The 13,207-nt window shown below is 44.4% G+C and overlaps 1 protein-coding gene across 1 annotated transcript in view; it reads left to right on the top strand.

Moving 5' to 3' along the window:
* Window positions 1-3,264: 3,264 nt before the first annotated feature.
* Window positions 3,265-13,207, top strand: part of AKIRIN1 (akirin 1) — a 188,471-nt gene continuing 178,528 nt past the window's right edge. Inside the window, exon 1 of the mRNA XM_078681243.1 lies at window positions 3,265-3,834. Within this exon, the coding sequence (XP_078537369.1) occupies window positions 3,621-3,834 (214 nt within the window). The 5' untranslated portion in view covers window positions 3,265-3,620. The remainder of the gene's footprint in view (window positions 3,835-13,207) is intronic.

Genomic DNA, 13,207 nt, shown 5'->3' with positions numbered 1-13,207 from the left:
GTCTCAGCCTCAGTGAAGTGCTGCCTAAATCTGTAATATCATGGTGTTTGGCAGCTGGCAGCCCTCGCCCTTCTCTTACCGGCTCGTAGCTTAGCTGAGGCTGGCAGGCAGCTCAAAGTTACAGTCGTGCATCACGTGTTCACCTGCGCAGTTTTCAAACAGCCTGACTAAATGGAGGTGTGCAATGCCTCCGAGCCTCCTACCATTACAGCGTAATCAGATTACAATGAAAGTCTGGCACCCCGGGGTGACGTCACATCCTGCTGCTGCCTAGGCGGGGAGATTGTTTTGGAAGGAAGTAGCAAGGGCCTGGTTATCGCCGGAGCCGGCGCTGTAATTATGGCGCTCGCAGAACTGTCTTATGCTTGTCCCGGCTGGGCCGTCAAAAATCGCTTGTTTGGAATTAAATTTAATTCTAGACTGTGCGTGTCTTTCACTCTGGTACAGTGCAAGCGAACCCGGCTCAGAGTACCGTGAGGGTTCAGCAACTGAGTGCGAACTGGATTTAGTGTCTGTGGTGTGCCTGCACATTGATCCAGACAATGAACGCAGCTCCCAAGCTGATGTGAAGCAGAGCACCTTATGAGACTATTGCCTCTGTACCATTGGCTCTCTTTTAGCACGTCTTCCCATTCTGATTCGGAGGCCCGTCCACTTTCGATGTCAAGCCTCCCGCTCTCTGCAAGGAAAGAACCTCATGGAGGAGCCCGGCCTCTGCTTGCTCTCTGCTCTGACAGACCTACGGGAGAATCAGCCGAGTCATCCCCTATAGAGATCCTTATCATACACAGAAGAGGGTGGGCGGGAGCGCTGCGCAGCACACAGAAAGGTAGGTGCGAGCTAGAATACGCACTGAGGGTGAGGTCACAAACTGATTATTTTTTAGTTTAATCAATTCTTTTGAACTTACTTCGTTATAGAACATTTTTATTGTGTACATCGTGTATTTAGATTAGATGCAAGTTGAAGGCAGTTGCCCAAAAGTCGTTTCACAATCCTTACGTGTTCCACTTTGTGAAACTGAAGCTGGCCTGCTTCCCTGTGGCAGATGAACCCTAAAATGCCTCATCATAATCAATACATTTCATTCATCATTATCAAAGTAAAATGTGGGCTTCTGCACAAAATAATTTCTATTAACATTTTTATTGTCTTTTATATTCACATGCTTTTAGGGCAGTTATAACTATTGCAGGCACACTGCCTACACGATGTGCTTCACTTTGTTTCAAACACTGACACAATGTGTTTCAGGTTGTTTTAACTATTTTTCCTGGGTATCTCCAAGATGAGGTACTACTGACCGGAAAGGGTATAATATGTAAATAGCATTTTTTTTAAATGCAGTCCTGCTTTATTTCTGCTTCAAGAAAGACTTTTGTGTAGCAATCTGTTGTTTCTTTCCATAATCGTGAGTGAAGTGCTTTGATTGGGAATGATGCTCAGGAATCCAAGCTACACATTGAAAGGGTGCTTCATTAAAAAATGTTAAAACCATTTAAAAATGCCCATACTCTCCTAGGATGAGGCACTACCGAAATTAAGACCAATGCTCCTTCAGGAACTATTTTCTGCGATGCACATATCTGCTAAGTATGTCCATGCCATGTGAGACTCCTGCGAGTTCTGCCTTTTTAGAATACAACACACTGTATTCTGGCACTTGTGGTTTTACTTAAACCAGTGTAAGTATGTGCTTAAAATACCATCATAGAAAGTGTTGTAGCCCAAAAAAACAGAATTAGCTATGGTTCTTTATCATGACATGGGCTTGTTTAGCTAAAAGAGACAAACATCCTCATCCTTTGTCCCTGATAACAATAGCGTCTGTCCTACTACTTCAATAAAAGCTTCAGTACTGATCTAGCAGCTGCCTTATCATTACTGCCCAACCATGCCATGCTGTGACTCTGCGGCAGCCGAAATCCGATAGTCAGTTGACTTCTGAGATCCGTGTTGACGTCTCTCATACCCTGTTACAGACTCGGTCGGGGTCCAAAAATGGGTGTAATTTATGATATTTGTAAGTTTCCCTCGTCTTCATGCTGGATTTTGATTGCAAGAAAGTGTCACTCATAATCATTGAAATGTCACTCATAATCACAATGAAATTATGAAAATGTCACACATAGCAATCTGAAACCTTGGCAGCTATGTATTAGGTAGGCCCAGCTGATGAGCGCTTTCACTACCATCACGGGCCTGCTTACCCTTCAAATCCTAACATTCACATCCTTTGGGCTATTGTCACATTACCTCACCGCCCTCGCTTCCGAAGTCCCTTTTTGAAAATCGACTATCTTTGGATGGGTTTCTTTCTATCACTCACGCAACTGGAACCTTTACCTTCTTGACTGTTGGGCTAGTCTCTTTGATGGTCCTCTAACATGGTTGTGATTACCTACAGCTGGTGCATCATTGCGCACACCGGTCTAATCCCGTCACTCATGGCTTTTAATATGGTTGTTCAGTTGTACATAATACTTTCTTAGTCATATCTAAAGTAACAAAAATACTTCTCATACTTCTTTATTATAACGTTTAAGCATGCTTGCTGCAGACTTCTGTACAGCACAGCTTAAAAACATATGCAAAGTCAATATCTCTGGCTAAACACTTATAAGTTCCCAAAGGCAAGACCTATTGGCTATGCCAATGCTTATTTCTTTTAACTCTGTGACGCGGTCTTCTGTCACACTGGCACAAAGCTTTATTTTCTGCCACTCCTTTAAAAATTTGCCAGTTGTGATGGCCAGCGTCTGTTTAGAGCTCACAGTGAATAAGTAAGACCAAACCTAAAACATGAACGGTTAAGAGACAGAGAGGAGAGACAGTCCCAGTTGCAGCGTCTGCAAGTACAAGCCTCGGTAACCAGATCGGCAAACTTAGAACGAAAAACAAACCATTGATTTGTTTGTATGCAATGCGTTGCCTACAGACACAGTAAACCACAGCTTCTTATTTGCAAAGCTTGAAAGGATAATCTTATAAACGGTCAGTCTATTTGTAGGAACCGTATTTTGAAAGCGACCAAACCTATTCCTTGAATTGTTATACAAACTAGTTAAATATGAAAAATTAAAAGAAAGTACATGGATTTTGAACACATCTTAAAAAATATTAAACAGCATAGACCCCGTGAAGGCTCCTCCTGATCATTGAAATATGGCCGCTACGTTTTATAAGTCTCGCCTATTGCCGATACCACTGTAACGAAGGCGTCAGCCATGTAAAAAAAAAAAAAGTGGAGGAGTGAGCTCCATTGCCTATTCCGGGCAAGTAACGGAAAAATATAAGCCTCTAGCTAAAGTACCAGTGTCTTGGTCGGAGTAAAACCGGTCTCATAGGAAACCCAAGCGTGTGACCCTGGGAAGCCCCCTCCCCGGCCCGCTTTACTGTTGTAGGCGTACCCTGTGTGACGTTTAGGTGACGTCCCAATCGAAGACGGTTGGCAGGCTGCCGGGAGAGAGACGCCATTGCTGTTTCTTCGTCAAAGTGAAAGTGCTGCTCAGGGCGGCGGTGGGCTGCGTGTGGATTTATCTCTGTCCGCTCCCTTGACTGTGTCCGGGCGCCTCTCCGTCCTCTCGTTGCCCAGGGGCTCGGTGTAAGCGGCTGCGGATATGGCGTGCGGTGCCACTCTGAAGCGGCCCATGGAGTTCGAGGCCCTGCTTAGCCCGCAGTCCCAGTCCCCTAAGCGCAGGAGGTGCGCCCCGCTGCCTGGGTCCCCTGGGGGACATTCCCCGCAGCGGTGCGGTCTGATGTCCCACGGCGAGGAACAACCTCATGGAACACCACCGCCTCTGCCTTTCGTTGGGGAGCGACGCCTCACCCCAGGTAACCGCAGAGGAGGCTCAGGCCGGGCGGCACAGGGAAAGCAACGACATGGAGGTTATCCGGGGACAGCGATCTGGGTCAACGTGATTAATTGATGGTGGTCTATCAAAGTTGAAAACCAGAATTCAATAGTAATTTTTAGAAATGACCATCACCGCAGAAAAAGCTCGCAATTCAATCTGTGTCCGTCTTCTAAATGAGGAACGCTGTTTCGTGGGGTGTGGGCGCAGGGCTTCACAGTTGGTCAATATTTTGGTGTGGGTAGGTGCACAGAGAGTTACGTTTCTGGATGTAAGTATCGCCAGCAGTCGAGCTCTACCATCCCACCACCACTTCTTACTCCTGGGCGTTAAATATACATTTTTGGAGGGCGCGGCATAGGCGATTTATGAGACACAGAAAACAAAGCATCTGTTGAAAATCCTAGTTGACCATGCCTATTTATCCCTTGCCGATCCTTCTGTCTTGTTTTAACTTGAACTCGTTTTGCATTGATGAAAGAACGATATTTTTGTGACAGATGGATACTCGTTGTTAGGAACTTTTATGTGATTGAGGACACAGATATGATTTTTAAACCTGCATCCGAATATTCTGAGATTAGGATTGAGGCTGTTTCGTATCTGTCCAGAATTTTTATGTTATGGCAAGCACGTTGTGCTGTCAAAACGTGGATGAATCTTTGTAATGGTTTCAGTCCATCACTGGGTAGGGTACTGATTTATTGTGCTATCTAAGATAAGTGGAACACTATCTGTTCTGGGCTAGAGGATCTTTCTAGATATGCCACAGGTGACTAGACAAAGAGATCGTTGGTTGGCCGTAAAGGTAGTGATGGCCATTCAAATGTGAAGTCACGTTTTTTCTGCAACAAATACATGTACGAGGTTCTTCCTCCGTTTTTTGTTGTTGTTTTTTTTTTGACACGATGGGTTTGTTTTTAGTCAGCATGTTCGGCTTTCGTTTGTAGGTAAATAAATCCCCTTGGCATCCTCATTGTTCTACGACATAATCCATAATTTTCTTTACTTACCTTTTTCCTCAGGAAATTAGTTGCTGCGCGTAATGCATCACCATTCCTAATTCTATATTGTCTTCAGGCAATCCATATTAGCCAGGCAGCTGGCTCATTAAGCAATGCTTCCTCAGTACGACTGTTTCTACTCTTACACGTATATTTTTCCTACTTTTTTGCAGTCATACTTTTTTTATTTTTTGAATTTGTCTGTTAAATTACTGGTGTGAAATGTGAGCTTGCTGCCTTAATACAGAAACGTTGTTAAATTATGCTTAAAGGGGTGAATGTTGTTTTCAATAGCGCGAATTTGACCCGAAGGTATCGGAGCGCTTTACATGAGCAGCACTTGCATTACAGATGGACACATTAATTTTTTTGTTAGCACGGGGAGATTAAGTGATTTGCCCATAATCCCAGGATGTTAAGGTCGACCGCTCTAGCCGTTAGGCCACAGGATTGCCCTTGTCTGTTTTAGTTATGCCTCACCCCTTTTTTTTGCTACACTTTGCTGGTTGTTGCCTACATACTGATAATGATTTAGTGGCCAAGAAAGTTGTGCCTAATTGCTGTCAAGGCTGTGTTAATACATTTGCAAATGTCTACGCTTCTCCCTTTTTAGGTTTTGCCTCGCCAAAAAGATGCGCTCTGCGCATCTTTTTCGCGCAGGCGAAAACCTGATGAGAATTGTAGTGTGCTTTGGGTCGGCCCTCCTCATTCATTGGCTGGCTCCGTAAATGGAGCCTTGCCATTGGACGAGGGGCCTGTCCGTCAATGCCGGACCAGACACGGGGGCGTTCCCGACATTCTTTGGCTTTTGCCGACGTCACGCGACGTCAGCCGAAAGCCGGGAACGCCCCCGAATCTGGTCCGGCATTGAGCCGGCACTCGCCTTCCTTAAGCACAGCCTGCGAAACTCAGGCACTGACAGTGGTCGACCTCGAGGCTGGGAAACCGGGATCGAGTCTCGGCAGGACGCTTAATCTCCCCGTGCCTAACAACATGAATGTGTCCGTCTGTAACGCAACATGTGCTCATGTAAAGCGCTCTAACCCCTTCGGGTCTCGTTAGCGCTATATACAACTTTAAAAAAAAAAACATTAATGTGTACTGCCTAGCAGATATTTTAAAAGAAATACGAAAGAGCGGTAAAAGTAACGGCCTTAACAGCACTACTTCAGACACTGCGCTTCGTCACAGCTTACTGGGGCAGAGCAATGCTCCACTTGGTCGGGCAGCCAGTTCCTGGAGCCCGTGTTGGTAGGCGTGTGGAGTTAGATGCCTTGGGTGGTGAGCGTGTGCGGGGGGCTTCCCACTCATCGGGCCCGCGTCCCGTAATTAATACCGGGCCTCGTCGGCGTGGTTGCGGTCTCCTTTGTTCATGGGACACCCTGTCCACATCGCGCTGTAAGGCATGGTTCCCTGGTTTCGCCTGGAGCGAGCCGCAGGGGGCAGCGAGAGACGCGATGCAGTGGCCCTATTCATCATGCCAGCATTTGCGTAGAGCGTGCCACAGCAGACTTTGGTCCCTCCCCGCGCCACTAACAGGATGCGCCCGCCCCAGCTTCATCACCCTGGGCATAGCAGAACATCAGTTACGGTATTGCGGGTGGCAGGTTGAGGCAGCTGAGTGACTCTATCACCACCATGCCTAGCGTGACGGGCCAGTGATGAATGGAGTCCATTGGGACCATTCAGACCCGCGCTGAGGGCTGTAGATAGAGACTATTTGAGGCAACAGTTACGCTACGGAATTAGCCCCTGTCGGTGTGTGGCGCGGCGAGCCCGGGTGTTACTCTGATGCGCCGGTATTTCAGTCAACATGTCACTATCGAGGAGGCGCACATTGCTGGTTGCGACCCCGCCCGCCGGTATATTAGCTATAGCCTGCTGCTCGACTGAGATATGGCGGTGTGAGTTTGGTGCAAGCAGCAATGGGTGTCAGAACTTTGATATCTTGCGGCGCACATGGCTGCTCGCAGTTCACCTGAAGCCGGAAACTTCAGATCGCTTGTTAAGGTGCGGGGTCACGGCACTGGGAGGCCCACACCAGCCGCCTCAGCGCTGAATGGCAATCTTTACAATACCCGGCACAGTTCATTTTACATTATTTAAGAAAGTTGGGCACCTTGTTACCGGCTATTCGAAACATTGTTTGATGGTTTCTGCGTTCTCGCATACTGAGGTCTATTTAACCGAACTTCGTTGCTTCTCGCCTATGAGGGAGCTCAAGCGGTTGGAATGTGGCACTTAGAATAGCCAGGTTTGCCGGTTCAAACCCCAGGTGGGTCATGTAGGGCTACGAGTCTGTTCTTATTGGGTTGTGTTACAGTCTTAAAGTCGCTTGAGAGTAGCAACAAGTTTTTCAAGTCCCACCTGACAAAGGCCTAACTGCTAGGGCGCTCGACCCCGGACCTGGGGAACTGGGTTCGAGTCTCGGTAAGGTCGCTAAACATCCTTTGATTCTGGGCAAATCACTTAATCTCCCCGTGCCTGACAAAAATGAATGTGTGGCCTTATGTAACGTAACTGGTGCTATGTAAAGCGCTCTGATAACCTATTCGGTTCAAGTTCGCGCTATATAAAACTCTTAACAAAAAAAAACCCAATGTATTCGTTTGTTTGTGTCTGGTCAAAGTCAGAATAATTCCCCTTTTGTTCTCTTGGCTCTGGGGGATGCATTGGTGCGATATAAACTATTTTACAGGTTCAACCCTCTGTCGGGGCTGTCATCGATGGTGACACAGTCACATACTACAGTCATGTTAGTACTTCAAAGGCTGTCTCGATGTTTTGGCAGGTTTGGTGTTAATGTCTGAGTATAATATTTTAAATGTTCTATGGAAAGCTCAGATCCCTCCACATGGCTGCCATTTACGTATTTAGATTGGGATAGCAATGCTACTGTTTCTGAACCATTTTTACAGACAAAGCAGATCTCATCTTACACAGGGTCACAAGTCCTCGTTTGCACGGCTCCAATGTCATTCGTGAAGGAACAGGGGGGACTTTCGCCTGTACTTAAGCTAAAGTATGTATACACGTGTCAGAACTGGTAGCAAAAGCAATTTAGTTTTATTGTCCAGTCGAACTTAGAGTAGTAGGACTGTGGCCCGATTGACCTAGTGAGTTGTCAGGCTAGGATGTCTCGCGCTCTTGCGGCACAGTTGAGTCCCAGCCACGAGTAGATTGTATTAGGGTTAGCTGGCTGTGGGTCAGTAAGCGCTGAGGCATCAGTAGCACTTAGCGGCTTACAGCAGATGTGGTTTCCGATACATGTGGCACCAGTTAGACTAGAGCCCTACTCGGAGGTAATGCCTTAAGTGCTTAGAGGTCTGTTGCCATCGGCTTTCAATTGAAGCCATTGTCTAGCTTGTCTTTTGATTAGTTGGGCCTGCACAAGCCACACGGAAACCTCCTATATAGTTGGTCCACGCTGAGACTGTCTCTTAAGTTGCATCACATAATCACCAGTTACTTATACGCAGGCACTTTCGCACTAAGGTGATGCGTGAGCAATCTGCACTGAATGGGGGCCTACTTTAGCCGCACATCCTCCTACAGCCTGACCCCACTAAGACCATTCAAGTCTGGCTCGGCATCAGGTTTGGCTGATACAACAATGCCGCATTCTGGCTCCATCTCAATGGGCACGGGTTGATGCGTTTACGGCCAGGTAGGCGTATGGTTTGGCTGAGTGTTTTGGGTGGGTGTGTATGGCTCTGGGTGTGTGTGTGTGTGTGTGGCTCTGGGTGTGTGTGGGTGTGGCTCTGGGTGTGTGTGTGTGTGTGTGTGGCTCTGGGTGGGTGGGTGTGGCTCTGGGTGGGTGTGTGTGGCTGGCTCTGGGTGTGTGTATGTGTGGCTCTGGGTGTGTGTGTGTGGCTCTGGGTGTGTGTGTGTGGTAGTAATTGCTGTCTGCTGAGCTCGTCCATAGGGTACAATAGGTCTCACATTTGCGAGAGATTAAGCTATTGGCATTGTAAATGACAATGCCATTTATTTATGTTTAAAAAAACATAAATAAAAATAATGTCAAGAGCAATGCCAATAGCTCTAACTTTAACAAAGGCAAAACCATTGCATTGTAAATGCTTGTTATTGAATCATTTGGATAACTTGTCACTCATGAGCAAATTGTTACAGGATAATGGCTGTGTTCGTGTCTACTACGTCTTTGTACATTCCCTTGTCTGTCCGTATTAATTGTATAGTTGTTGTTTATTTGAGTGCTGCTTCTCATGACAGACTCCCTACCTTGAAGTATGATCCTATGAAAACCGATATGTGATTTTTGATTAACGTAGATTTCGATTTTTATTTTTCCAAACACTATAATCGCCCACAGGCACACATATATGCAAGTCAGTAATGTGTGTCTCTGACCCTGATAATTCACCTATTTATCACAGCTTTATTTCGGTTATACTGCATCACACAAACATTCTTTTCCTAGCGTGCTTCTATTTTTTGTTTTTGCTGTACGTTTTATGCCAATACTAGTCATATACATCATAGTTGTCCATTGCGAAGGATTTAAGATCTTCCATAACTGTTTGTGAGTCAATTACTAATTTTTGACATTTGTTAGTTTATTTTTTTGGCCTGTTCTTCCTTAATTAAAAATCATTAAGGCACCTTGACATCCTTTGTGTTGGTATTGTGTACTGTCGCTCGGGTCCCTTAAGCTACTGTAGCTAGACAAACACAAACATACTGCTTTCCTGTCGAATACTGAAGTAACATGACTTGGCTTAGTAAATGCATTAGGTTTCGCCTGTTTGATTAATAATGAGCTGTTTTTTGTTGAAAGTCTAGCTTGCTGCGTAGTTGTACAATATACGTTATAGAAAGTAGGTTAAAGTGTTATGAAGCCTTTATGTACAAAAAGGCAATATATTGTGCTGTTACTAGTGGTATATTGCAGGTAAGTAATAGCAACATTTTGAAAAATGAAGGAATTAAATAGTATAAGTTATTGATGTAATAGCAATATTATGTGTTTCGAGGAGTTCTGACAGCTGTTGTGCCCGGTGCCACTGCACCATTGAAATCATGGCCCTAGTGCCTGCTAGATAACTGCACTTGTGACTGCCTGTTTAGTAGTACAATTTAGCGATATTATGTGTTTAGTGAGATCCCTAGAACTTTAGGCTCTGCTGCCACTTTACCTTATGAACCATTTAATTCAGACCCTGTTGTCTGCAAAATAATTGCACTTGAGACCGCTTGTTCAGTAGTAAGAGCTTTTGGTCCAGGAGCTTCTGCACCTGCTGCACCATTCATTCAAATCAGGACCCTATTGCCTGCTAGATAAATGCACTTGTGATGAATAATCCAATATCCCGGCACTCAAATGTAATAATTTAATTACTTATATTTTTACCGTAGAGGACTAAAATTGCGCACAGTTCCTGAACATTCAGCCACAAATAACAATTTTGGTTCATATAAATGAATAGATTTAATTAACACACATTAGAAACCCCATCAAAAATTGATATACAAAACAATCACAGAATGATACAAATTACATTGGTGAAAAACTGGTCAAGAGAGGGTGATGAACAAAATATAAAGGACAAATGAAATATGTATGTCCTCTTCTTGATCCTCAAGCAACAACAGCCGACACGTGTTTCGTCACGTCATGTGACTTTCTCAAGGCTTCTGAATATTTGTAGTGCAGGTTTATTAACGTCTATGTCCGTAATCTTCTTTCGAATAACAGAGATTTGATACGCCCGTTAGGCGAAAAACTTCGTCCATATACTTTGTAGCTCCTCTTTACTTTAATTCATATGTCCAGCCCATATTCCATGTCTTAGTAACCTCCGTTACACGGAACCATAGTGATGTAATCGTTTTGTTTCAAAAAGCATCACGGAGCCATCATAAAATATCCTTAACTCAAGACTAAGTTCTCAAGTAAGTTATAATCTTCTCAGATGGTTAACCTAGAACATCGGGAAATAGATATAGTCATACCAGTGACAGGAATCCATGGTGTGATTTAGGATAACAATTTGTTAGGACTTATCAAGCCTTACCCTTAGGTCACTCTAATGTTTAATATCATTTCCACCTTAGTTTTCCTTTCTTTCTTTGGTAGGATTGAGATTACGGCCTGGAACTCGTTTTTCAAATAATGAGCGTATGTATTCCTAAAAAAATATTTGCTTGTTTCCGTTTTTGAAGGCGTGGGTGATGGGCTCTGATATGCCGCATGTATGAACGTCCTCTCTATCCGTGTCACCATATACTCTGAGTATACTGTTGAATGAGGTGCGCCTCAGTTGCATTACTGCCAGTGAAATAATATAAATGCACGTGTGACTGTTTTGTTTAATAGTAACATCTAGCAATAATCTGGGTTTACTGGAGCCCCTAGAGCTTTTGGCCCCAGTCACTACACCTGCTGCACCATTCAAATCAATTTCCTTTTAACTGCAAAGTAACTGCAATTATGGCTGCCTGTATAGTAATAAAATATAGCAATATTGGGTGTTTAGAGGGGTTCTGACAACTTTTGAGCCCGTTGCTCCTACACCATTGAGATCATGACCCAGTTGTCTGCAAGGTAACTGCACTTCTGGCTGCCTGTTTAGTAGTTAAATATCGCAAAGCTCTTGTATATCAACTTTGTTAAACCCACAATGTTTATTACAACATTTAGAATTTGATCATAAAAACCAAATAAATTAACGGCTTCGCTGCGGCCGGAATTCCCCTGCGGTGCTGAGGAATTTGACGCTTGCGAGGTTCCGGCTGTCCTCCGCACACGCCCACCGTGATTCCAGGCGGCTGGGGGCTGTCTGACACACGGAAGAGGTTAAGTTGAAAATTCAATCCGATAATGCCTACAAAGTGCAAAGAAAGGCACTGAGACATGAATAGGAAATGCCACAAACGTTCTAAGGCATCTGCGTTACACAACTAAGTAAAAAAAAGAAAGCATTCCAGCATACTGTTGAAAGCGGTCTCCCAGCTTTAGAAGTTTTGTAAATGCGTGCAACTGGGGGAAGTAAAAAAAAATAGTTCCACACAAAAGCAGATGAACACAGCAATTCGGCTTGTGGGAACTGGTGAGAGCCCCCTTTAAGATATATTAAATACAAGAGATTTCACAAGCACAGTGCAAGCGCTGTGCAGGTATACGTGCACCGGTATTGGATTTACGCATAACCCTAAGATATGTCATTGCACTAGCAACTCTTACATTCTATATCGATATCAGTTTTGCCGACAGACCCTTTGTAGTGAGATGCATATTAATATAATTAACTTACTAGTGAATTTATCCCCACCATAAACGCTAAGTTAAGACTTTATTCTAATTTTACACTCCTTCCTAAGTGAAGTCCAGTCTAACATATTTCATTCTAGTGTGCCATATTCTTTCCATGGTTAGTTAGATGCGATCAGTTTGTATTTACAGCTTATGTGGATTGCACATATGTCCTGGTAGATGAGGCACCCACAGTGAAATCCCTAACATAGTCACCTTGCTGAACTAAGTGTCAGAACTTTGCCAGCCCAGTCATGAAGAGTTAGCAACATGAGCCATGGTGATTACTTTCTAAAGCACTGGCATGTTATGAGTTGCACTTTATGTATTGCTTTAAAGGTCCTCATTCAATTCTTAATTAAATATTTTTTTAGCCCGTTCCGCGCTGAGCACATGTTTGCGCTGTGCAGGGGGTTTAATTAGTGATCGGGATAGGGACAGCCCCTGGCTGTCGTCAGCACACGCCCACCGTGACGTTGGACGGCCGGGGGCCGTCTGAAGCACACAAGGGGTTAAATAACATTATATTCAGATTTCATCATAATGGTCTTCGTGTTAATTACTGCATGTTTACACTACATACCATGGATCGATATGGAATGCTTTTATCCCTATGCCAATTACTTTTTCTGCCAATAGCGTTATTTTGGGACATAGTGAAGGGTGATTTTAATTTCACAATTTGAAGGGTTATCTAAATTTGGACTTCAAATATGTACTTGAATTAAATGACTGACTGAAATTCTGGAAAAAAAATATGTATTCATTAGGGTTAAATTGAACACGACCACAGAGATCATTTACCATTTAAGTTATTAGATGTGTTTTTAGGTCTCGTGACCTACAATGCGCGCAAGCGCATTGAGGGATCGAGAATTCAAGTGCTCGAAATCCTCGTCAAACCAAGGGCTTCGTTCCTTGCAGTTTTCTTGAAGTTCACGTGGCCACAGGCACGCGCTTTTGGGCCATAAACTCTGTTCCCCACAGCCTTACATTCATTTCTCCTACCCCTCCCCAGCCAGCTTCCCCCAGGCCGTAGCAGCACTCCTCCCACACTCCCATACTTCAAAGGC

Source organism: Lissotriton helveticus, chromosome 3_1 (genome assembly GCF_964261635.1).
Source record: "Lissotriton helveticus chromosome 3_1, aLisHel1.1, whole genome shotgun sequence".
NCBI classification, from domain to species: Eukaryota; Metazoa; Chordata; class Amphibia; order Caudata; family Salamandridae; genus Lissotriton; species Lissotriton helveticus.
This window is presented reverse-complemented; position numbering and strand designations above follow the sequence as displayed.